Genomic DNA, 27,451 nt, shown 5'->3' with positions numbered 1-27,451 from the left:
AATTTATACTATATTATTATAACAATTATTAGGGCTCGGATTTAAATGCTATATATATATATTTAAAAAAATGCATTTATGACCTAAAATTTCCTACAAATGCCCTAAAAATATAAAAAAAAATTGTAAAAAATGTAATTTGATAAATTACATTTGCATTCCATTGTACAATGGTAATTTATTATTTTTCATTAGTTTATATTTCAATGAAGTCAATTTTTTTAGTCGAAAAATAATTCAAAAATGTCTTAAAAATTTAAAAAAAAAAAAAGTATTAAAAATGCAAAAAAGTTTTGCGCCTACAACATGGAGTAGTACTTGAAACACATCTGAAAGTAGAACCGTGTATGACATTCCAAAAACAGGCGATAACTCATTGAGATCCGAGCCCTAATAACAAATTATATACTTACGGCCGTGCATAATATTGCGTTCTCGTCGTTGACAGGTTCCAGCCTGGTGAGCAGCACCGGAGAACAGACGCCGTCGATGGCCAGGCAATACGGCGGCTTGACGCGGAAATACGGGTCGGACGGCGGCGACGAGCTGGCCGCGTGTCTGCCACCCGACCTGCGGCATCTGCTGTCGGCCACAACGGCGGCGGCACCGCAGTCGCACCACCGGCAGACGACGACCCAACGACTGCAACAACACGGACTGCTGCAGAGGAGTCCCGCGGCCACGGCCGCCGCCCATTCACTGGTAAGCCTTCCGCGTCAAAATATTATGTATTTTGCATCGTCCGGGCATGGGCGCAACTAGGGTTAAAATTGACTGAGGGGAGCCGGGGGGGAGGGGGGGCTAACGAAACTATTTATTTCGGAATAACCCATTGGGCGACGGCAGTCACTGGCAGTCTTGCATAACAAACTACATTTTAAATGCGTGATCCGGTACAAAGCAGATACTGATGGCCAGGTGGTACTCGATTGATAACAACGTATCGACAATTTTATTTAATTTTTTTTTTTTTTAATTTGTGATATTTAAGACGTATGAACTATATAAATATATAGATGGTACATAATAAAAACATTTCCAACGGGAGGGGCTAAATCTTCTAAGCGCCTATATACTTTGGTATAGGTAGTATAAGTATCACTATTATAATAATATATCATGCTATAGGTACATCATTGTTAACACTTTCATTCCGGAATAAAAGTTATAAGCTAGGTACGCGGAATGTCATATTATGCATGCTATAAAATTATGTACACTTATCAAAAATCCCAGGGAGGAAAATAGACCTATTAGCCTTCCTCCCTGCAATGCAGACGCCCTTGCAGATACTCAGTTCGAAAAGTATTTAAAACCTTATCTAGTCTGACCTAACTTTCAAATATTTTAAGCACATATTTTTTTTTTATATCTTATACATCGATTGAACCGAATTTTTTTAGTATTTCCATGTCTTGGCTATACACAACATTTTATAGAACATTTTACATGATACATTTGGTGTAACCATAAAATATAACTAATCTGTTTTCTTTGTCCAAATTATTTTAATTTTTGGTTGGGTATGGAAGTAAGCCACACACAAAAAATATTAAAAAAACACCAAGGTACCTGGTTACAAAAAGTGCATAACATTGAAAGGAGACCATGTAAAAAAGTAATTTATATGTTAATAACACTTTTTTTTAGGTTTTTTTTTAGGTTGTATAATGTAATGTTTTATATATTATATTCATCCTTCCGGTGGTTGATTTTAAGAAAGCCCTTGTATAATTAATTATTATAATATACGACTACCTATACCGATAGTAACATTACGCAGTGATCTGGAAATAATTGTTTAAAAAAAAATATAGTACCTATTTCATGTAATCATAATATTATGTTTAAAATTATAATTTTTATTTCTTAAACATCAATAGTTGACTGTAATAGTAATAATATTGAACAGGACACTAGACTCATTATGCAAAATCGTACTATCTGGCGCCGATCTCTAAGTTTAGGTCAGGGCGTCAAGCCAAGACAAGAGAAATTTTTTTTAAATGTTGACGGCGGCTGAATACTGAACTAAATACATGGAACTAAATATGATCCTGATAGATTGTTGCCATATGCATTCCGAGTCATGGGAAAAAATAATTAAATATTTTGTATTATCTATGAAAATTGTTATTATCATCATAATATTAATGTTAAAAACCAAATTGGAATGCATAATATGGCAACTCCTGTATAGGCACATTTTACATGTTATATGAGAATCAAACAAAATACCTACGCATTCCATGTATTTAGTTCGATGGGCCTGAATGGTTATTGTAAATCATACTAAAATATGTACATTAAGTAGGTAATTACCTACATTAGTAATTAGCACATTATACTTGATTACACGTTTAATTTTTGAAAATAAAAAATAAATGGTTTCGAGTTCAAATCATATATTATCTATGGTCTAAATATTTTAGACTTAAGGCACAGTGTGTGTATTTATATATATAATTACTAACATCCGTATAAACGTATACTAGGTTCATAGCTGAATATTGGTACTTCATACGTTATTTAAATTAAATTATGTGTAATTGTTATCAATGTTTAAATGTGTATACATTTCATTATATTGCGTTTTTAATATTTCCTTTAAAAGTTAAACATATTAAGCTTTCATAAATATTTTTCTATGAAGTGAAATAATTGTAGACTTATTGTGGCCAAAGCGAATGCATTGTCTGAGTTCATTTTTAGAAGTTTGGCGCCACTGATCCTACTATAACACTGTACTGTAGTAGTGGGTACATTGTTTCTCAACTAAAGAAGATAACCAAAAAGTTAAAATAAAAGAGCACCCATGCGTAATGAACTGAAAAAAGTCGAAGAGTCGTATTTTCAATTTGATTAAAATAAAACTTCCGGGAAATGTGTAGTATTTTATATTTTTATGTGGGCTATATTATTTTCTCTCAATTATTGCACACGTCCGTTTCTCATTTTTTTTTTTTTCTTTGAACTTGATTGAAATGAAAAATATAATATAGAAAATATAGATAAACTGAAAAAAAAAATGTTTTTGATTTTAAATATTCATAAAGGTAACCTACAAACAACCTCGATAACGTATTAAAAACACTTAAAGCACACACTATTTTTAAAAATATTCGACTAAAAGTATTTGAACACTCGAGTGCCACTTTTACAAGACTGCAACAGTGTTGCGTGCCGCACGCATGACTCTCACTACTGACCTGTCGTGGCTATAATAACAGTAAAACACGTACCGTCTACTATTATGATTGCAGAACAACACGGCCGCGATGAGCATGTACGGCGGTGGCGGTGGCAGGAAGCCGTGGTCGTCGTCGTCGTCATGGTCGTACCACGACGACACAGGCATCGGTTACCCGTCGTCCGTGGACCGTCGCGTCGGCGGCACCGGCAGGCAGGCGGCCGCCTTGTTCGGCGGAGGCGGCGGCGGCGTGGGCCTAGGAGGCCTGGACTCGCATCATTACCGCAGCAGCGGCGGGGGTAGGACGATGACTGCCGCGAGATCGCTGGGTGGAGTCTATGACGGTAACAGTCTGTTGTACCGCTGTTCGACCAGTAACGTGTAAGTGTGCCATAAAATATAATATTATTATACAGTACACGCATGTCATTTATAGGATTTGGGGCCTATAAATCCTAGTGGTAAATGAAATTAATTTCTATAATGGACAGAGTCCTGTATAAAATAAATGGTTCTATAAAATTGTTTTCCGTTTTGTAAAACGAATTCTATAAAATGTTTTCATAATTTTTATCATAATTTAACATTTTAATAATGATTTATATATATATTATTTTCTAATATTTCTATAAACTATTTTAGTAATGTATTGTACTATTGATATAATTAAAAAAAAGATATTAACTTCAACTCAAATATATGTTATATAATATAAGTCTCAATCTTATTTTCACTGAATATTCACTGGCAAATCGTTGCTATATCGCACTCTTTCCACTCCCGAAAAGGCATTTATTTTAGGTTTCAATTTTAGTCAGAATTTGGGTCGGTCAACGGATCATATTTGTTGATAATTTTTCAACTCAAATGAGCTTTGAAGTAATTTTTTAATACTAATATTAAACATTTTAAATGAAATAGAATAAATAGTTTTCCTAGCTATTATATTTACCTATATTATATTATTATTTTAGCAATATACAACATCTTTGCATTACTACAGAATATTATGAATGTGTTAGTCTGACATAATGAGTGCGTGGAATGTATTTATATTATAATTATATAATATTACCTATATTTCATATTCATATAGCCTATAGGTATATATTGTGTAGGTACTTAACGTAATAAAACATTGTCTGCTGCACATTGTAATTTAACTTTTACATTTTAACTACACACAATAAAATATAGAATGATACACTTTAGTTGTAAAAAAGTAATGAGTAAGTAAGAAATTATATTTATTTTGTACCATATTATTAGTTCTACATTTTTCGCCGCTGGTCCACGCACTTATAATGTGCTGTGCTGAATACGACCCCGTCATGCTGGGTTAAGTATGCATTTTAAAAATGGACGGTTTAACTGCAGTGTTAAAATTATGATATAATGTATAGATATACGCCGCAGCCCACAAGGAGGTTGAATATGCGGGCAGTTCATTATGTTATTATGGACGTCATACTTAGGAACAAACGGTCCGTTTTTTAGGAGCTCATTATAATATAGACAATATGAAGAGTACGTGCTTACGAGCCGTGTGGTTATAATGTCGTAAGCGTGGTAAATTATTGTTAGTATGTGCTACTCATGGCAAACCTATTCTGACATGTTACCTTCCACATGTAACTATACCCCCTCAGACGAGTACGAGAACGTTTCGTTTTTTCTTAAAAATGTGTAATTAATGTCTCTACTTATACTAGTTGATGATCATCTATTTCCGGTTTAAACTAGGTACCTTATCATTCATTTTACTGCATTTTATGGCTTTTAGACTTTTTTTATTTAATTATTTTAGTTAATATTATGATAAATTATTAGATGAGGTCAAAAGGTAGAATCAAAATAAAGTAGGAATGCCGCGTTCTCAAGTAAACTTGAGAAAACTATTAGAGGTATCGAGTATACCTCGAATTTGAGTATGACAACTGTAATGAATTTGTTGAATTTGAATTCAATGATAAATCATTAAATACGAAAAACGATTCTCAGCGGAGATAGTATATGAACAACTTATGAGAAACCTTATATTATATTTTCAAAATTAATATTTCAAATATTTATAAATAGCTCAAAACCATTCAAAATATTTTGGAACTTTTATCATTTACAGAAAATGCTAATATAAATATTCGGTGAACATTTCAAGTATCTGCTGGTCACCGAGTTACACCAAAAAAACACAAAATCAATTTTTTCAAAAACTGGTTTCACATAAAAATATTGTTTTTTCCTTAATTTTTTTTTAAACCTAAAAAGTTTTGGTGTAATTAGATAACGCTTTATTCCACGAAGAACAGTGTTAAGTCCAAGTTACACAAAACTAACAATATAAAGGATAATGAAAATATAACATTTAATTATTTCTATAAATAGTAAATAAACATTTGCTTATTTTAATGAAAATAAAACACTTGCGTAAGCACATAATCTAAAGTATAAACACCTAACACTTATGTACTAGCTACCTATAGGTATTAAAACATTTTTTAATAAAGGAAATTTAAAATATTATTGACACTGGTGAGTTAATTAACTGCCTGTCTACCTATATTACTATCTGACTCTAAAATCAGTTATAAGACGTATTTCAACAACATTTGATATTCAAATGTAAAATTACTAAAAAGTAATAACGATTTTAGTTTATATGATTTAATTCAAAACGTTTTAATCATAGAAACTTTAAACATTCCACTATTACGTGTAGGTACTCTCGGAAATAGATGCTGGTCATCTAACTATTTCGCTCTGAATTGTATTCCATATTATAGGTACAGTGATTTTTCACCGAATTCAAATTGAACTCATCCATTACTACGACCTTACTTCAATGACGAGGTACACTCGACGCATATTGAAAGAATATTGTATACCTATACCGGTTTTTATTTTAATTTCGAAATGGAAAATGTCATTGAGCGTGCGTGTGTAAATAGATTGATGAATATTCAAAATTCCTTGACTGTTAAAAATGTAGATGGAAATTTGGAAATTGCGGTTGTGAACTCAATCATCTTGTCAATTTACATTGCATTTTTTATAAAAGTACTGTCGTCCAATGCCTCAATGCATATTGTTATTTGTTACTCGCTCGGTGACATTAGGTTATTAATATTATACATCATATTAGTGAGATTAAATTTGTATTGAATATTATTTTATGAAATTCAATAACTACGTGTAATCGCTTTATTTGTCAGAGGTGATCATCATTTTCTTGAGAAAATTGACGGTTATATTTTCTTAAAATATTGAATTGAAAATAGACAATAGTATTTTCTTGATGCAATAGCTTACTGAATTATTACGAATATAACAAAATAACAAATATGTTAATGCTCCATAATATATACAAATTAATTTGTTTATTTATCCTCTATACTATATTGAAAACTACTGGACTATTTTCAATAAAAGGTATATCAATAGATTTCTAGACTCGGGGGTTGTAAATATTTTATTTTTCAATCCTTATCGGTTGCTATATAGTGTAGGGTAGTTAGAGCATACATGTAGTTTTGGCCAACAAAAATATAATATTATTATTTTTTTTTTGTTTATTTTAATGGTTGCCATTTGTTACAGATTATAATACTAGTTAGTAGAAAATATATTTTGGTATACAATTTTTTTTACTATATTAAATTTAAAAAAATAAAATAAAATATGAACACAATTAAAATGATTACTTTTATGATTTGTAATCATAATTTGCTTTTTTAATTCTCGAAATATTTTTGATATAAGCACATAAAGATGAATACCAATCTTGACGATATGAGATTTACACTGGTTTTCAAGCTATTAAACCATATTATGTCCAGAATAAAGAAGTGGAAAATCATAAAATTAATCATCGTGTCTCTATTATATTTTTAAACTGAAACAAAACTGAAAACAATAGAAAGACTAATCTTAACCCGATTAAAGATCGGGCGATACAGCTAGAGCTCTATATATATAAATCCTATAACAAATCTTGCACCGAATTGACTTTGAAGTTATGCCTGATTTGAGCTATATGTAACACGATAGATCGTCGTGGTATTATGCCAATTTTTATCAATTATTTTCGGTGTATATTATATATTATCTACTTGTTTGGTATGACCACCAGGCCTGACCACCTGGAAAGAAGGTGGTATCAGAACCAGCAGCAACGACAAACCGGCGGACGGCTAATCAGAGGGTTGGGCGGTGCCAAACACTTGTCGGACGTGTACGACGACGACGACCTGCTGCGATTACAGCAGCAAGACGACGCCACGGTTGCCGCGCTGTTGCTGGACGACGTCGTGTTGGGCGGAGGTTACAGCAGCAGAAACTCAGTAAGTGTATAATACAATAATATATACCTACATATTGTCATGTCATACAGCGACCACCCACAGGTCACAATCGACCCAGTACCGTGGACTGTCCACGGTGGCGATGTCGGAAATCGCTTCTACCTGCAGGGTCGATGTGAATATTATGCTCGATAAAAATTTGTGTGATTGTATTAATCATTATAATATGAACAAATTCAAAAGAACGCAAATGTTTTTTTGGTGGAATTTGATTAGGTACCCACACAACGTCATGTTGAAGTCGAAACACTGATACTTATATATTATTATACAAACTATACCAACTTCAAGAATTAGCGTTTTGTTTACCTTATGTATTTCATGCGAATTGCTGTATGACTATTGTAACTAGATAATCGGGTCAATTACTAGGCCGGCAGTTTCCCGGGACCGATTTATACTCTCAGTCTGCCGCAGTGGCTCGACCACGACCACGGTCATACGTCTAGATAACGCGACCTCTACGGTTACGCATAATTATTACCGTATATTAAAACAATATGCGTGTTTGTGACAGGACTTTATGCCGTCTAGACCGAGGTCTAGGTCATATGGTGGCGGTGAAGATCCATCGTCCACGACGTCTTGGCGACACTGGCCCGACACCGGCGGCGGATCCGGTTATCTGGGCGGCGCACTGCGCGAGACCGCCATCGGTTCGTCGGCGGCGATTTACGATCACAATGGCCACCGGCGTGGGACGAATACTGCGATGAATTCCGCCACGGCCGATCACAAAAGGTAAGCCGTATGAGCTGCTCACGCCCACCGTATCGCCTACCTGTCCACCTTCGAACAAATTGAACAAAGAGTTGTTCCACCAAAAAAAAATAAATCATTTCCATATAGTTGTTAAGTACAATTTTTTCATTTTTCGCACCTTATAATACACGCACCTCCCTACATAGTGCACAATATGCGTTGAATTCAAAGCTATATACATTATACATGGCGTGTGCTATAATATTCGACTGCACGTAGTGGGAAAGCACGTATTTTTGGAGCAATCATTAAATTTCGACTGATTGAAACACGTACCTCGCTTTTAGACCAAATCGTGTACACCTAGTAATACCTGTTCAGTTGAGCACAATTTTCCATTTTTCAAACATTTCCATTGATTCTATGATAGAACCTATAGCCAAAAAGTGTATACGTATAGCTAGGTATGAACGTAGGTAACGTCTCATACATTTGTGGTCACCAGGTTCTGTGAAGGGTTTTTTGACTATAATACATTTAGGGTTTCCACCAGAAGCCGAGATCGAAGTCGGAACACGTTAGATTTTCATACTATGGTGGTAAAATGTATATTATGCATATATGCCATTACTTTCGATTAGACGTTAACCATTAGACGTTCCAAACACGATTTGACTAGGCAGTACATGTACCAAGTACCTACCAACACTATTTGACAATCCCAAACTTGTGAACATTTATATTACATAATAAATTGGTCTAAACGGGTTCTACGCTTTGTAATAATACTTCTATATACCTAGTACTTATAATACCATTTTGTGTAATTGTTAAATCAAAAGCTTCTAGATTGTTCTGGGGCACACGATTTCTATAAACGATTTTTACCTGTATAAGGCAAAGTTGTAAATTGTTTCTTGGTACAACACATTACATAAATACAGGGCATTATATTTGTATAGTATTGTTAATTGTATTTTATAGATTTTAAATAGAGAAAAATGATTATTAGGTATAATATAAAATTATAATTTTGAAAATGTGCTAATAATTTACTTTTAATATACATCCAAATGGTCAAGCTTCATAATTCGATCGGGCCATTAGGAACTTTCTCGATCTCCTGATCAGTCAATCCACCTCTGCTGCACATTGCAGGTGTCATTATAGCTGTGACGCAAATCCATCAAGTTGATATCATCACTAAATGTTACATACCTACATCAATATTCTTCTACAAATTTGCCACATTTATTGCTTCGCCAATTTTGAAATTGTGTACCTATACTACGTACTTGATTGTTTTTGCTACATACCGGAAACAAACTAGCACTATCTTGACGTAGCACTCGTATATTGTTCAAACACTTCGAAAAGGGTTCTATAAATAGCGTAGCAAAATGTATTGTAAATTGTTGATACCCATTTCGAGTTGTTTGAACAATATAACTGACATGTAGTTAAAACAAGCAAGTGGACAATTATTCTGAAAATGGCGTAGCATAAAGTAGCAAATAATATATATAATATAGGGAATACAGTCAACTATAGTCAAGTTACGATAACTCGAAAAACTTCATAGCTCAATTTTTTTTACGCCCATCGAAATGTTTATAAGTTGTGTTTCAGTATACCTATGGGCTATGTAGTATATATATACGTAAAAATTACATAAGTCAAATTTATTTTTATTCCGTTTGAGATGCGCGACTCGACCATAATATTATAATACCTATATCAAATCAATATTATAAAATATCGATATATGTTTTGAGGACGGTGTCGCTGCCACAGCCTTTGGAATATGATTTTATACAGTAATATATATACTTATCGGTCTTGCAAGCGGTTCAAGTGACGAGTTAAATGGCCGTGGATTAAATGGCCGTGGTTACACTCGGTTAAATACAAACTACACAGATTATTTGTGTGTTTTGACCAACTATAAAATACAGTTCTAAAATGATATGCAATCATGTTCACAGCTGACACTAACGCTGTGTGTTCGTCTTTTAATTTCGGTTTCACAAAATCCTTTATGTGTGTGCCTATACATATATAGTAGTAACTAATTACCTTTCATAGCTCAAAATCTCAAACGAAGCGGTTTGGTAGTTTCGGCTGTATACCAGTCGGCGAGGTGTCCATTTTTGCGCATAGAGATATTATATTATAATGAATGTTTTTGCTTTCACAGATGGGACGTTCGGCGGCACAACCGCCGGCAGCGGCGGTACAGCGACGGCGGCGGTGATTCAGACCCGCGCCGGCCGTACGATTACCACCAACACCTGCAGATGACCTCGACGGCGGCCATGATGAAGTACGGCACGGCCAGCCGGCGGTCGCGTTCGTGGGACCCGTCGCCGTCGCCGACACCGACCGCTTACCTGAGCGGCGGCGACGACGGTGGCGGTTACGGCGGCTACGGCGGCTACTGCGACTACATGGACGACTACGGCGGCGGCGTCGGCATCGGCGACTACGAATCGCTGGCGGCGCTGGCCGCCGAGGAGGAGCACGACGAGGAGCTGCAGCGCGAGGAGAAAAAGGCCAGGATCAAGGCGGAGATCGCTCGGCGTCGGCGGCAGATCGAGGACAACGTCCGGCTGCACGAGGAACTGCTGCGCCTGGCCCGGATCCGCGAGAACGCCGAACACGAGTATTCGTCGTCCATGCTGCCGTCGCTATCCGCTGCAGGTATATTATAAGAAATCAAATCGATAAGGTACGCAATACACTTGGGGCTGACGGTTTTTCCGATACCGGTAAGAGGTTTCTCATATCGGTGTACCGGTAAGCCGATTCGCAGCTGGCCATTGCTCGAATGCCGCTTGCACGGTATACCCTAATACCGAAGTAATGGGTACCGTTGACTATACCGTTGACGGATTGTTCGGTATTCCAGTTCTAACACCGTAATACCGGTATTCCCGTCGACCTTATCAAGTTTTTTCGGTAGTAACTCGGTGTTTCGTTATGTACCGGTATTAAACTTCTTTTTCCCCGATGTATACTGTTATTACGGTATACTGTTCCATACCGGTATTCGATTGCAATACCGTCAACCCTAAACATTCCTAATAATAACATAAACATATTATACCTCCAAAAGTATGGAGGCATTTTACTATTTTTGACAATAATACTACATAATAGGTGTATAATATTATCAGGTATATAATTACTAATAGTGATGGGAGTTTTACCGTAAAAAAAATGTTCGGTACATTTCATGTAATTTTTTGTATTGGTTTTAATAGTATATTTTGTATCATTAATTACATCAGTAGATACAACCAGTGTTGGGAAAAGATAACCAAAAAATCATTTGGATAAGATAACAGATAATTTATTCAAAATTTATCTAGATAAAAAAATAGATCATTTTTTTTTTTATTATATTATAAATATTGTAATTTATTAGTCATTACTAATTAGATAATATTTATTAATTAATAAATCCTTAATGTGATTTCTCACTAAAATAATATACAATTTTAATTTTTAATACAACTTCAATAAAAATAAAACAACAAAATAAAACTGACAATATTTCAGTAAACATTTCTTTTTTTAACTATAATAATAATTGGAATTTAGAATCACTACTCGGTTCTCGTAAATTATTGGCTATTTCAGTATTTAAAAATATTCTTACTATTATATTATTTATCTAGATAAATTACCACAGATAACCATAACATTTATCTAGATGAGATAATTAGACGATTTAATTATTTTTATCTATATAAGATAATTAAAGAAATAATTTTATCTAGATTATTCCCAACACTGGATACAACCAGCAGTGAGTATCAATATTATATTTCTATTATAATTATATGTTATTCTGGTATTATCTTAGTTTACCTTTAAATAAATATTATTATGTTCCACGTCAATCGTCACCTGTAGTACGTAAACAAAATATTATTAAAATGATGTTATTGTACACGTCATGAAAACAATAATTGAAATGAAGGGTCGTTGAATTTGATGAACGATAAAAATAATAAATTGACCGAGTAAAAATAATATCGGTAAAATTTCCCATCTCTAGTTACAATTTAATATACCGATTAATATTATACGCATAACGGACTGGATATTATATTATTATCGTTAGGTATGGCGCGATTATAATAATATTTTATTACTGTTGCTATAATGTTGTTAGTAAATAATATTATTCAGATAATATTATAATGTATAGGATTCGGCGAGGAGATGTGTATTATATTGTTCGTATATTAAAATATATTGTCTAATATTGACGAAGGACGCGTATTATACGTATATAAGTGCGTATAATACCACATTACTTAGGCACGGTGATGTTTGATATTGATAAATTGTGTTCGTCGATGTTAAACTTATCTGGATACGCGCGGCATTGTATGAAAATCTGTAAGCCAACACAACTGATACAGCATTGTTAACCCTCTGAAACGTCATTGTACGTATATTTTCTCACTTGTCTAAATGTTAAATTTTCTTCGTGTGCTCGGCAGCCATTGTGTGCGAGCGACAACATCATCGTTTCCCTCTCCGTTGTGTTGGCCTAAAAGTGTACCTAAATGCGGTTATAGTGTGAAGATGGTAATGCCGCGGCCGTATCCATTTGTTTGACATCAACGTACGACGGTATTTTATATTGTGTTACGATATAATAATATATCTTCATATTATGTTATTTCATACACGATAAACGCCGAGCGATAAATTCTATATTATTATAATACCTGAGCGGGTACGACGCATATTATACCCCCATAATTCTCAGCGAAAATAGTGTCTGCGCTCGTTTCGGAGACGACGTCATCTTCTCTTACAATATTATAATATAATATTATTATATGAAAAAAATATGTATAATAATATTATATATTTCACTTATCGCGTACCGTAGTACAATAGTGGGAGTGGTATTTTTTTACACGGTTTCTATTATGGCCGAAGAGTTCAGGGCGAATGATATTGCACTCGTATTGATCGTCACATCCCAAACGAGAGTATGCACATATTTTCCTCGGATATCGTCTCGCTTTATTATATGACTTGAACTGGACCTATTTACGATATGATATATAGGTATACTCTTCTCATGACGTGGAATGTTGAAAAGTACCCGCTATAATAATATTATAATAATATTATACCTTATATACAATACACGCCAGGGGCGTCCGCAGAAAATCAGCTCAGTGGGTGCAAAATTAAATTTATGTCATACATACATGATAGGTAGTCAAATATTTACATTATTATACATTGATTTGTTTGTTCATCTCTCTGTGGGCGCTCCTGATACACGCATATGCATACACGTACCTACATACCTGCAGCATCACCTGTTTATATATTATTATTTGATATTATGCATAGTTTGTGTACTAAAACTAAACGTTTGAAAATTGTACCAAAAAATATATAACATACAATACCACAGCGGCAGACGAATACAATATATTTAATCAAGCCAGTCAGAACGTATGACCATCTGCTATATTGTGTTTATTCCGCGGTTTTCATCTCGGCCCGAGTTCCAATTGTAAATGGGCGGTAGTTAGTGGTTACCCAATACTGGTATAGAATAATAAATAAGTAATGTAGTTCAGTCGTTCAGTGTATGCCTGGTATGTCGTGATGATAAGATAAACCATATTAAAAACCATCATAATATGTTTTCCTTTTTACAGCGGGAATACTGTTTTAAAACGTTAGCTCGTTTGTACTACCTATATGCTAATATAATAAAATATGTAAAATTGAACAAACCATCAATTCATAGTATACGAAATGTCAAGCCAAAAGAAATAATAATTCATATTTTATATTATATATTTTGTCATTATAACTATGCTTTGTACATAATTTTCGACAAGTTATAAATGATAAATTTAAATTCAAAACTGATACGATATTGTAGATTCACAAATCATATTATGCATACCTAACTCGTATCACTCGACATACTATTGCGTTTAAAATTGTTATTAGTCTTACATTAATTTATGCTTTTTCAATTTTATCGAATTATATTATTGGAATGCTGAAATGTTCCACACGTTGTCTGTGTATACCTGCATGTGAAATTTTGTTTTATAGGATATCTACGAGCCGGGAAAATGTTCACTGATGATAATGATTTGTGTTTGAATGGAATAATATTATGTTATAATACAATACGCGCATATTCCGAATATCTGCCACCGCATATATTTTAATCGGTTAAATTGAGGTTATGCTTTTCCAAATATATTTGAAGGCGTATTTTATTTACAATCAATATACGATTTTGTAACAACATCAATTTTAAACAGGATATTATAGTCGGGCGAACTTTGTAGATACGCGTGCATAGGTTAGGTTAAGCGATACCTACCGACATGGATATAAAATAATATAGGTATACTCGTATACTCAATATTGGTTTTGTGTAGTTATAGCGACGTTTGGGAAAGTTTGTGAAATATATTATTATCTCACTATACAGATAATGTATCGAAAGTTTTCAAAGTTTCCACTAACAACTCTAGTACGGTGGTCATACATAATATTATTATATAACTAGTATAGATATGATAGTATATTACTAGGATGTTAAGCGTGCATAAAAAATCTTTATTAAATATCTAAGTAAAATCGACTTGAATAAATAACTCCCACGCCATATGTAGGTACACTAGCTGTGGTAGGGGTATGTGTGTGTGTGTGTGTGGTACACGTCTATTATTAGCAATAACATTGTATAATATATTATGTTTATATTTAATATATTATGTAATATGCATATTTACATTGCATGAATGCATAGATATGTACAGTAGAAATCGGTTGTAACGACATTGGAGGGGACGGTAAATAATGATTGTCTTATACGACATGTCATACCAAGGTATACTAATTTTTCTGTCTTATTCGGTAAATATTTTTAGAAAACACGTAGGTGGTATAGGTAAAAAATGATAATGTAAATTAGTTGTGTAATAAGAATTTTACAATCGTATAATACTATTAAATATGACGTATGCATTTTAATATGTTAATTTATAAACTAAAAAAAAAAAATTAATTTTAGTTTCTTTTGAATTGTTTCCAATTTGATATTTAACTTAACCGAGTTATACCTACAGTAGCTTGATATCATCCAATATTAAAGTAAATTATGGTCACGCTAACCAGTAAGTCTTCAATACAGTGGACTCTAGATGATTCAAAGTTGGAGGGAATTATCAAAAACTTCGAATAACTAAATAATCGATTAAGAAGTTAAAAGCTAGAGGTTCAAAAATTGAGAGAATAAAAAAAAATTGGATGCAAAAAATGTAATGCAAAAATGTAATGCATGGACCTATATAATACAAACATAACATGATGCCTTATAAATCAACAGCATATAGCTTTAAATACATTAATGTTAGGTATATATCTGTTTACTTTCAAGGCATTCCTGAAAAAAATATTTTCATTCTTCACAACTTCTTAGCTGTAAAAAGTTTTTCGATTCTGAATAATTATGCCTTGGTCGAGTGGTTGCTAGTAGTGCCTAGTGATGTTTGTAGGGAAAAAATGTATCTATAAGGCATAGTACAGTACAAAAACTGGAAAATTTTGCTTTTCTGATTTTTCATACCCACATTCAGAGTGAAACCTTACATTCATTAAATAACTATGTAGTCGTCCATGCTTTTTCTTTGAACGGTAGATTGAAAGAAAATCTTTGTGTCTAAAAACGTCAATTTTTAAGAACCCCAAAAAAAAAAATCTTAAAATGTTTAGTTTAACTATTTTTATATAAACAATGTTAGTTCACAAACAATTAAATAAACTATCACTAATATAATATTATATTATACACATGTATGTGTTCTTTTGTAACATTTACTATGAATTATGATCATACAAACGTAACAAAATAATATAACATAACTTATCTATAAATATTAATATTAATATTTCATCTATAAGATATTTCTCAAATCTTAAGGAAAACAAATCTAACATTATACATATTATGTTAACGGGCCTGCAAGCGACCTGTATTTTTGCTCAAAAACATCACTCACAGAAAAACTCAAACGCTGCGTAAAGTAATTTGATTTTGATAATTTTTTCAAAGAGAATGAATTCTTATAAGAAGTATTTCTAAACCATAATAATATAGTATAATACAATTGATCAGTTTTCACAAGATTATTTTTATTATTTTTGTCTTAAGCAACGTAAATAATCAAAGTACAATGTGCTTTGTAGAAAATCATCCTTTCTCTAGCAAAAAGGAAAAAAAACAATGAGATCAGATCACATTACGAGGTATGAGAGCTTTTTCTGTAAAGCATGTTTTGAGTAAAAATCACGCTTTTAATTTTTGGCCAGTGGTGCCGTTGACATGTTAGGACGCTACCGCACTCACACTATAATATTATCATTTACGACTAATACAAAAGCCTCGAAAAACGGCGACAAGATTGCGATTGCCTAAGACCTATTGTCTCTCATTAAAATATACATGTGCCAATATTAGGTTACAATGGCCTAATAATATTATTAATATTAACATTTTTGACATTTAATTTTGAATTTTTTTTTGAAATAGTTGTTTTTGAGAAATGGTTATAATAACAATAATAATACAATAAATTATACATAATAACGACAGAAATTTATCGGTGCCTATATCGACTAAAAAATTTGCCCCACCCCCAGCCCCCAAAATAAGCTAGCACGTGCCTGACGGTGTCGTTTTATGATACACTCGATTTCTACTGTATATATATATATATTATATATTATATAACGTACCTATAAGTGGAACCGACATGGGAAAGCGTGACGGGGGCGTTTTGTGCATATATCGTATACAACAGGTGGCTGCTACGCGGGACGGCGGCCGATGACCGAGGACGAGTGTCAAGTGTTTGCGCGCGCGGCCGAAAAGATAGCCGAGGAACGGTCCATGGAGCGGATCGCGTCCACGTTCCGGACCGCTGCGGCCGCGGCCGCCGAGGATTACATGCGCCGCGGTGGCGTCTACGGTGGCGGCGAATACGGCACGGCGGTCGGCTGCGTGGTCGGCGATTACACGCCCCCGCACGCCATGCCGCTGTTGCCGGACATGCCGACCAGGAGCAGGAGGCTGCTGGAGAACCTGGGAAGTTCGCCGATCACGGATTCCGTGCTATTAGACGGCGAACAGAAAGCCATGCAGAAGAAAGTCAACTTTCTCAATGTCCTGTGAGACGGATAAAAACAACTGCCAAACACGTCGTCGCTTACAATAATACATAATAATAAAAATAGATAATAATAAGACGATTATAATGATATTATGTGTTCCATGTGTCGGGGCTTGACATCCGAACGGAAATTTTCCATTTTAATTTCGATTTTCACTCGTTTCTTATAATTCGTAATTGGATATTCGATATAATTTTTCTTTTTTTTATTCAATCAAAATATAATTTTTACATTTTAAGATTTGCATTTCGATTTTAACCTACGAGCAGGATCACCGTTCACGCATTCCAAACGCGCTATGAAATCGAAATATTAGTTATTAGTAGTTACCAACTACTTTACCGATGAACAATATTATTATAGATCTGTTGGCTATTGTTAAGTTTTAAATTTTTAATACATTTTATTTTAATTTCGTTTTTAATTTAAATCATTATTTCGATTTGATATTACTTTTGATTTCTCAGTAGATTTTTTATCGATATTTAAAATCGATTTCAAGCCCAGCCATGTACCTATAATTACCTTCTAGTTTACCTATACTTAGCTGTTATGTTATATACATATTATTGTATTGTATACCTCACTTGACCCCAATGTACGACTGCCCATGTACACATGACTTTCGGTGGGCGGCCGGATCGACATGCACAATAATAATCACATAATATTTTACGTACGAAATCGATTGGATTTCACACCTCGAAAATACGAACCATTTACACAAAGTACATTAATTTCTACTCAGTGCCCTGTTTACTCTCATATACCTACTAATATCGTAAAAACTATAAGTCTTATTTAATAATCACAATATGATTATGAGTTAAATAAATTCGTTAATGTTTAGAAAATTATAAATGTCCACTAAAAAATAGTATCTATGATATTTACTAAATTAATTTTTAAAAACCTTGTTTTTAATAATATTTTATGAAGCATAGAAATGTTATTTAAAATTAAACTCGACAAAATAATGTTGCCGCTGATCTTAAAAAATCCAATAGACCCTCTTTCCCCTCTCCTGTGAACACGGCACTGAGTGTACACTGTTCATACCTATATACTATACAACATACATTCTTTGTACATAGGTACTAAACGCACATAACTATTAAACTTACACGTACAACAAAAATAACTGTACAACGAATCTATAGCATCTAAGTTGAAAATATTATTAGGTACCCGTTGTAGGCATACCCACTGATATTATTACCACGTCCATATACCGTATTTTGTATAACGTACGAACGCCGTCCAATGTTTTTCGACCGTTTGCCAAATTATACGTATACAGCCTACATAGGCTTAAGTTAGTAATAATATGTGTCGTATCGTTACTTCCCGAATGGTGGTTTATGTTTACTATAATTGTGATTCACGATGTAGCTTCATTGCAAAAGCGTCCGCGGAATGTATGATCTAGGTAATATATTATTATTATTACTGTCGGATGCGACGCGGAAATCGACTTAATAATCGTACAGACGATGTTGTATTCTGGCGATATTATTAGTACGTTTCATACGTTTAAACTATTAACTATAAACTAAGTGTTTTGCGGCATTCCGAATGGAAATCGCTACCTAATCAGCCAGCAAACTTTCCAGTTTGTCGTTTCGTATTGTATAAGATTACACGGGATTTTGTCACGACACGGTGAAGTGTTTTCCTGCAGTAATCGATCATTTCACGTCACGTGGTATCGATCAATCACACAAACGTATATCGATTTTCGTTTTTGTCCGTTACCTACCCCACTTACACATGCCAGATTTGAACTACACCTAAATCTGTTATTCATAAGACTCGTCCCTTGACACTTAACGTAAGACGTATTACATTGTTAATTAAATAATGCTAAGCTTCAATAGTTTCTAATAGCTATAATAATTATCGTTTAAAACGTCGAAGGTTGGCGAAAAACAATAATATTAGGTATTAACTATTCTAAGGGCTTCCTCGTGGTTTCAAATCATTTCGAAACGGTATACTATAAGACGTATAATATTATGTACCTAATTTATTGTTATAAGCCATCAATCAACTCCAGTGATCTCGACGTGTGCGCGATCGTGTCAGTTTTAAATACAGCTTTTTGGTATTAGATTTGATACCGTTGCAGACGTAAACGTTAACCGAAAAGTTGTTATAAGAATATCAAAATGTATTAATGGTCGTTTAGGTATATATTATATTAATCCACAAAGGGTGACAAACAATGATAATTTTCAATTATTACTTATATATCGCACTGGTTAGAAATCACATATAATATTATAATAAAAAATAAAAAATAATATATAAGTAGGTATATACATGCATTGATAAATGATAAGTGTTAAACGAGCTTGCCGCTTGGTTACTGGTTTATGTAGTTTTGAAAACAAATTGAACTATTTTTTTTACATAATACCTACGCATAATTATAAAGAATAATAAATAATAATAAAAATAATGCCGATTCGTATCATAATTCGATAAATAAATGAACCATACTATAGTCACAAACGTGGATGGATATGCTATAACGTACAGACGTACAGTTAGGTATACCTATCATAATTATTGCAATGTACGCCGATTTTATACTGCTGCAAAAATAATTCATAAATGTATATGTTTAAAACAATAGATATAATTGATTTATATTTGCAATAAAAAAATAACTCACACTCTTTATTACCACAAGCTCAATATTGACAAATTTTATGGAATAAAAAAAAGTAAATGAAAAATAATTTGTAAGTCGAATTGATCAATCGGTTTTAATTCATGTTTCAGATGTAACTAATGAACCTAAGTAATATCAAAGCACAATAATATTAGGTATAATCTATAAATTATAATAATTAAATAATTACATAATATTTCAGACTTCGTTACTAACGTAATATAATATTAACCACAACTATTTTTTACCAATTGTATTGTATACTGCCGTTTTTGGTGTGTACTAAGTCTAGTCGAATCTTAACTTTAGAAGTTTTCGTTAGATAATAATATGATGTCATATCGACCTGTTATCGAATTAATTAACTATTAAAAAAATTAATCATTTCCGAATGTTTCGTCGTCATTTGTTTTAATCTTTTGTTTATTTTTTACATATAAAAAGATTTATTTATTTGTGATCATAAGTTAAACGTTTATACTCCATTCACATTAAGAATATACCACTTGGTCGATCAAAACTTGTCGTGTTCGTGCATCACCGCCACAAAACGGGCACCACAGCGCGCCCTAGTGTCGGCTGCAACTGCAACTGTATACGTAGTGAGTTGTATTATCACACTATCAATTGTTTGATTCCACTTGAGTGTATACGTAAACTCTTGCGGTTATCACACATACATTTTATTTACATAATATTATAATATTCCTTTGCGAATTATTACCTTCTTGTCTGTACATTTTGTTATTGTTTAAAAACCACGCAAAATCGCGATGTTTTTTTGATTCTCTGTATGCACGGCGGTGGCGTGACGGTGGCAGTCGTTGCCCATGACTGTCGGCCAATCACAGAACGCAAAGCAATCGTCAAGCAGCTATCGGTGGCTCAGTCTTCGTGCGCGAAAGTGGTATATTCTTAACATGGACGCAGAATATAACTTAATAATTAATCGTGTTCAACGGTATCATATTATGTTTAATTAAAAACTATAGATGCCGTGTATAATAGGTAGATAATAATATGTAGGTATAATAATATAAATGCTATAGAGAAGTACTCCAATATAATTCAATCGCCGCCTCAGACAACAATCACGTGGCGGATAACCCAGTGATGGCCCACATGATGTACCTACTATAAGGTTTTAAATAATTATAAATACTGAGTTTTAATAACAAATAATCAATAAATATTTTATCCTCCTAATAATCCTTCTAATCTCCGGGCCGGATCAGTTGACAAATTGTTGCCCACGGGATTATCCGCATGGTATAGGACATTAGGTATAATAAAATGTTGCCACAAACTGTATAGGTACTTATGGACAGTATTGTTGTGCTCAAAATGAAAAATTCGTCACTAACATAATATTATGTATATGTAATATAATAATATGGTGTATGATTGACGGCCTATACAAATCAAATTTATAGAATTCCATAGATGCTTACCGGCGAATTGGTATGGATTTTCTATATGCCTCTTTTTGTGAGATAACATACAATCAAACAGGGCTTCAATTGGGAAAAAATCAGAAGGGAGATAGAAAAGTATAAAAAAATGTGCGTACCCGGATATTGAAATGTCTTTTTGATTAGGATATAGGTTATATTATAACGAATAAATATATTTTAAACAGGAGAGGGACACGCCCCCCCCCCCCTTCTCGCACTACCACCCATGCGATTCAAGCACTATATTGACATAGGTAATATAATAAATATTTCTATCATATTAAATGTATTATTAAGACTTGTAGTTGTATAAGTATCAAGTTAAAATAATATCGAATTAAAATGAAAACATAAATATATATATATATATATATATTATTATTATATGTACCTTATTTATGTTTGCGGTTTGAGGCGGTAGGAAAAATAATGATAATAATAATCGATGTTTATGATGTTTTCGTGCGACTTGTTTAGTTATTTGAGAGTATATTTTTTACTATAATATACTTAGGGATTTACTTCGACTATATAAGACGGTTATTTTTAAAACGCACATAAAATATATGTCCGTCGAACAACTTTACTATAATATATAGGTATTGTCATAATATTATTCCTCAACCAGATTGTTCAATAATTTTCTCAAAACTCGAGTAATTCATAAGACTTTTTAATTTTAAGACCTTTATTGTGTGTCATTACTTTAATTACCTAACTATATATTTATGTGTATATATATATATATTGATCTACACCATAGTGTGTTTGTCGGTGTAAAAATTACGTTATATTATATCATAATAATATGGTATATATGAAACGTTATACAGGGTGATTCACGACATATACCTATTGGTATATAGTAGCCCGTTGATTTTTGACGGGAAACCTCTTATAGTGATAATTTTATAATTTACCAACCTACCTAACCCGCCAGAAATTAGTGAGCATGCCAAAAGAATCACGCTGTACATCACATTAGATATAATATTATAATAATGTTATTTTAATTACCTAGTCATAGATAAATTATTAATACTTGAATTCATTTCGTACGTCACAAACCGCGTACTATTGTTGTGTACGTACCATTCAAATATTATTCCATAATAATAATATAATTCTATAAATAAATAATAAAAATAGTACGAAAAAAAAACGGAGAACATTATAATATAGATTTTACATGATTATACTTCATCTGAGAAAATGAAGTACTTTCAAATATTATAACTTTATACGGACACGACAAATACATTACCTATTTTAAATAAAATCGTACTCAATTCCCAATGACTATAACCATAATAATATTATTACATAATCTCTCGGCATACAGGTCATACTTTAGCGAATCCTACCAAAACAGTATTCCATAATATCATGTGTTTATCATTATAATATTAGTAAAACTATTATCACCGACGGTGATTTCTCGTTTAGTTGTGTTTCATCATATCAAAAAATGTTTAAAATAAGTATTGACACTGCAAGTGAAGTTGCAGACGCGTTTCGTCTGTGTTGTGTGTTATATTTCATAAAGTTTCGTCGCGTTATCGCGAAAAAAAATATACACAAATACCTACCTATTATAATATAAGTGTCTTTGAAATATTAATAATAATAATAATAATAATAATAATAATAATAATTTACTTATACTTGATAATATACTGTATTACATATCCACCAAATTCCTTATTTTGCTCTACTGAATTTGTTATTATTTTTTTTTTTTTAACTATAATATAATATATTTACGGTTATCGTTACCATATTGTTAACGCGTGCGTATTCGATTTGATATCTTGACAAATTTAAACGCAATTAGAAATATATTATAATATTATATTATATACACATTATATAATGCCCACGTTAAGTGTTACCGTTGTAATAAAATATGTTACTAGGTATATGCGTTATAATATGAATTTGTTGAATAATATATAATGCAACGATTTAGCATTTTCACCTATGTATATGGCTACATAATATTATAGTATATTTTAATAATAATATTTTAATTTATAACGAGTGTAATTGATAAATTATTATAATATTATTATGATTACTCTCGATAGGAGTGAATTATGTAACTACCTATATAGTTAATTATTATCGTTTAGAAACACTGTTGGAAATTTGAAACACAATATTATAATATCGTAGCATGTTTAATAAAGTATATTATAACTTAACAGTAGACAATTTTATATTGTTACTTGGTGGAAATATTGTTTTAATGGAATTAGAACATATAATAAATCAAAACACGATTGAAAAACAAAAAATTTTGCTTTCAGGAAGATAGAAGAATAACATAACGAATTTGGACCGCAAATGTCGACGTGATCAAAGTACTACCAGAAAATTCTAAGAAAAATCCGGTTTGGGAGCTTATCGTAATAGGAAATTGTTGAGGTCAAAAGACTGAGATTTATTACGCGTTTAAATTGTCAGTTTTCGATGGGCACAATTTTTGGTATCAAAATCAAACTTCTAAATATTTTTACCAGTTTTGTTCCATATACCGTATTGTGCTTGTAGGTATTAGACGTAGAGATTTGTCTGCCACTATACAATAATGTTTCCTTCGATATTATTTTACTCTATAAATCATTTTTTAACAATATCACCGCTTGTATAACTGTTACCTATATAGTTTTGAAATTGTTACTTATTATCTTTCGAAAATTTAATTTATTTACTCTTCGATGTAAGCAATATTAGACGTATTGTACATACTTATGCGACGAGAAGAATACCTATGATATAATAATAATTAATATAGATGATCATCCTATTCGTTTTTCACACTGTTATATCTTGCATTTACGTATGTATACCTACTAGAAAAAATATAATTTATACCTAGTTGAAACCAAAAAGTGTGCGATCGATTTTTTTTCTTTTATTATTTAAACATAAAATTATACATATATATAATATATATATAGCTGTTATTTGTTATAATATTATAATACATATTCGATTACTACACATTGTCGCAACGCGTTAGAATATAGCTATCACAAATAAAACATGACTTTATTCACCACAGTTTTTCGTGCACTTTTTGGGATTATTAAAAAAAAATTTTTTTTTAGCTTATATTCGGTTTAAACATTAATGTGTACCTTTATTATTACGGCGATAATATTAAAGTTCTGTTGTATCTTATAATATAATATTAATAATATTCCTTGATGTCATTACACGATAAGTATACCTATCGGTTCAGTATTAAGTATATTATGTACACATTTATTTATATATGCCCACACACGCTTTACATACATAATAATATATAATATTATAACCGATATGAAATGAATATTGAAAAATTTAATTTAATGAATATTTTTCATTTTCATTGACTAATCGAGATTAACATGTAGATGCCAACACAATATATGTGTATATAGGTACCTATATATTACGCGCATGGCACGAAATTTTATATAATGTAGGGCCTACACTGTAGAACCTTAAATTATCTACTTATCGAAACCGAAATATCAGTAATGAGTCCTTTTTGTATAATAATAATAACAATATTGATTACCGAGAAAAAATTTATTATGTTTATAATATTAAAAATAAATCAATAGGAATAGATACTTAACCTACACATCTACACTTACGTATTTATTAATATTCACTTGAAAAAAATATATAATAATTTAAATCTACAAATATCTATCTATATTATATTTATATTATCATTGTATCGGACGAGTACATTTTACTAATATTCCACCAAGTAATAATATATACAATTATCTCGAGTTATGCATTTTTGTTTTTTTATTGATTGTACTTGATCAAAAAACAATATTAATTGTAGTTATACCTCTGTTGGATATTATATTATTACTATATTATTACAATTACAAGTATTATAACTACCAATAAATTATTTTCTATTATAATAGTTATGTAATTTTTGTCGTGTATGAAATCTTAAACTTTTTTATCTTGTTATTCCCTAATTGTTGTTAACTATTTAAAATTCGTCCGATTAAACTAAATCTAATTCGTTTTCATATAATAACATAGGTAAATGTAATGTAACGTTTGTTTATTATAACTATTATTATTATTATTAATATTATCATTATTTTAGTTTGTTTGTTTGTCGAGATACTTCATTGTTAGTTAATAAATAAATGTTTTAAATACACTTGATAACATTTTATTGGGTGTCTATTATGTTCTATTGTTCTATGTATGTTTTTTTTTAATTTCTACTGCTAGATAATAATTTTCATTATAATTTTATCAATATCATTATAATAATTACAAACCGTTACAAATTATGTAACTATTATGGATTCTTATATATTATGTACCTTTACCTCTGTTTAATTATATCGGAACAAATCATTTATACTGCTATAAACTATAAATAATATACCAGTTTTATCTTTTGAATGAAAAAAAAAGATTTTACTATTTCGTATTTACAAAAATGAACGACAATGTGATTCAAAGAATAAAATATTAATGTTGAAATGTTGTGAAAATAAAAACGAGATTATCTTTGAATGTACAATAATTATTACGTGTTGTATTATTATTAGGTTTTCGATTGAAACGCCTTTTTTTTGTTTGTCTAAAATTACAATTTATAATTATCTGCAGATATATTAGATCATTTTAGTAAATACTACAATATATTATAGGGATTATGCACGACATTGCTAATAAACAGACTGTATTATGTATTATTAACTAATATTGATGTTCAAAAAATATTTTATTTTTTTTTCTAATACACTACTCTTAGCTACGTCATAAAATTATATTAGGTATGCGAAAACACCACACGGTCTTGTGTTTTTGCTGTAGAGGTGTAGGAGTGTTAGGGAGGTAAACAGCATTTACTCACTTCCCAAATGTATAATTAGGTATAGGGATAAAATTAAAGTGTAAACTTGGCTATACACCACTATGCGACTGTGATGGATAACCGTGGGGCTCAAAACATATTCATTGAAACCTCAGACTACCGGACGCTCTCACTGAAATTATGTCAGCGGGTTTTGTTTGAAAAAATTATGTGGTTTGTTTTCAAAACAATGTGTCAATGTCCACTATTTGGAGGTGTCCGTTATTTAAAAGCGTCCGGGGGTTCACTGTTATGTATAAATGGTATACCTAATACAATCCTGTATACAACTTAGTTCAAATCTCTAGTTTGAGAGCCTATTGTTGATAATCGATCAATAAGTGACAACCCGCAAAAATCAACAGCAAAGTCAAAAACAAATAGAAAAATGTTTAAGTCTAGCCCCTGCCCCATCATCCTTCAATGATCGAGAGTAAATGCTTTTATGGTAGGGGTACTATTTAGAATTTTAAAGTTAAAATATGTAAAAAGTAATATTTATGAAATACATATTGTATATTAATAACGAAAATTAATATAATTGGACCACTCTATTCTTGATGAATAGAACCATTAAATAACCACAGATCAGGTGGTGATGAAATACCTGTCAAGAAGAGCTGAACCATTACCATCAGATAGAAAAGAAAAAAATGCTGTTTATGGGAAATACCGTAAAATATTATAGGTATCTAAATTAATCCTTAAATATCAACTATATTGTTTTAGATACAAAATTATAAATTTCAAAGCTTTTAGTAAAAAATCTTATAGTTCTTTTCAGATATTTCTAGTTTATTTTAAATTGATTAGAAGTAGTGGGGACTGGGAGATAGAGCTCCAGAAATTAGATATACCAGAATATATTTACAACAATACCACTGGGTGTAAGTAATGTATTATATTATTAACGAATACGGACATGCT

General features: G+C 31.9%; 1 protein-coding gene across 4 annotated transcripts in view; it reads left to right on the top strand.

The window, feature by feature from the left end:
• The window catches only part of LOC132937233 (transcription factor SPT20 homolog), a 133,509-nt gene extending 107,154 nt beyond the window's left edge, over positions 1-26,355 (top strand). For 2 of the 4 annotated variants that reach the window (XM_061004050.1, XM_061004048.1), the window contains 6 exons: positions 449-702; positions 3,264-3,571; positions 7,320-7,530; positions 8,069-8,292; positions 10,451-10,953; positions 17,127-23,930. In XM_061004050.1, coding sequence (XP_060860033.1) covers positions 449-702; positions 3,264-3,571; positions 7,320-7,530; positions 8,069-8,292; positions 10,451-10,953; positions 17,127-17,497 — 1,871 coding nt within the window. In that variant the 3' untranslated portion in view covers positions 17,498-23,930. The other 2 variants (XM_061004049.1, XM_061004051.1) reach the window with 2 other exon arrangements.
• The last annotated feature ends 1,096 nt before the right edge of the window (positions 26,356-27,451 follow it).

The sequence above is a fragment of the Metopolophium dirhodum genome, chromosome 1 (genome assembly GCF_019925205.1).
Source record: "Metopolophium dirhodum isolate CAU chromosome 1, ASM1992520v1, whole genome shotgun sequence".
Taxonomy (NCBI): Eukaryota; Metazoa; Arthropoda; class Insecta; order Hemiptera; family Aphididae; genus Metopolophium; species Metopolophium dirhodum.
The sequence above is the reverse complement of the archived record's forward strand: the minus strand, read 5'-3'. Positions and strand labels throughout refer to the sequence as shown.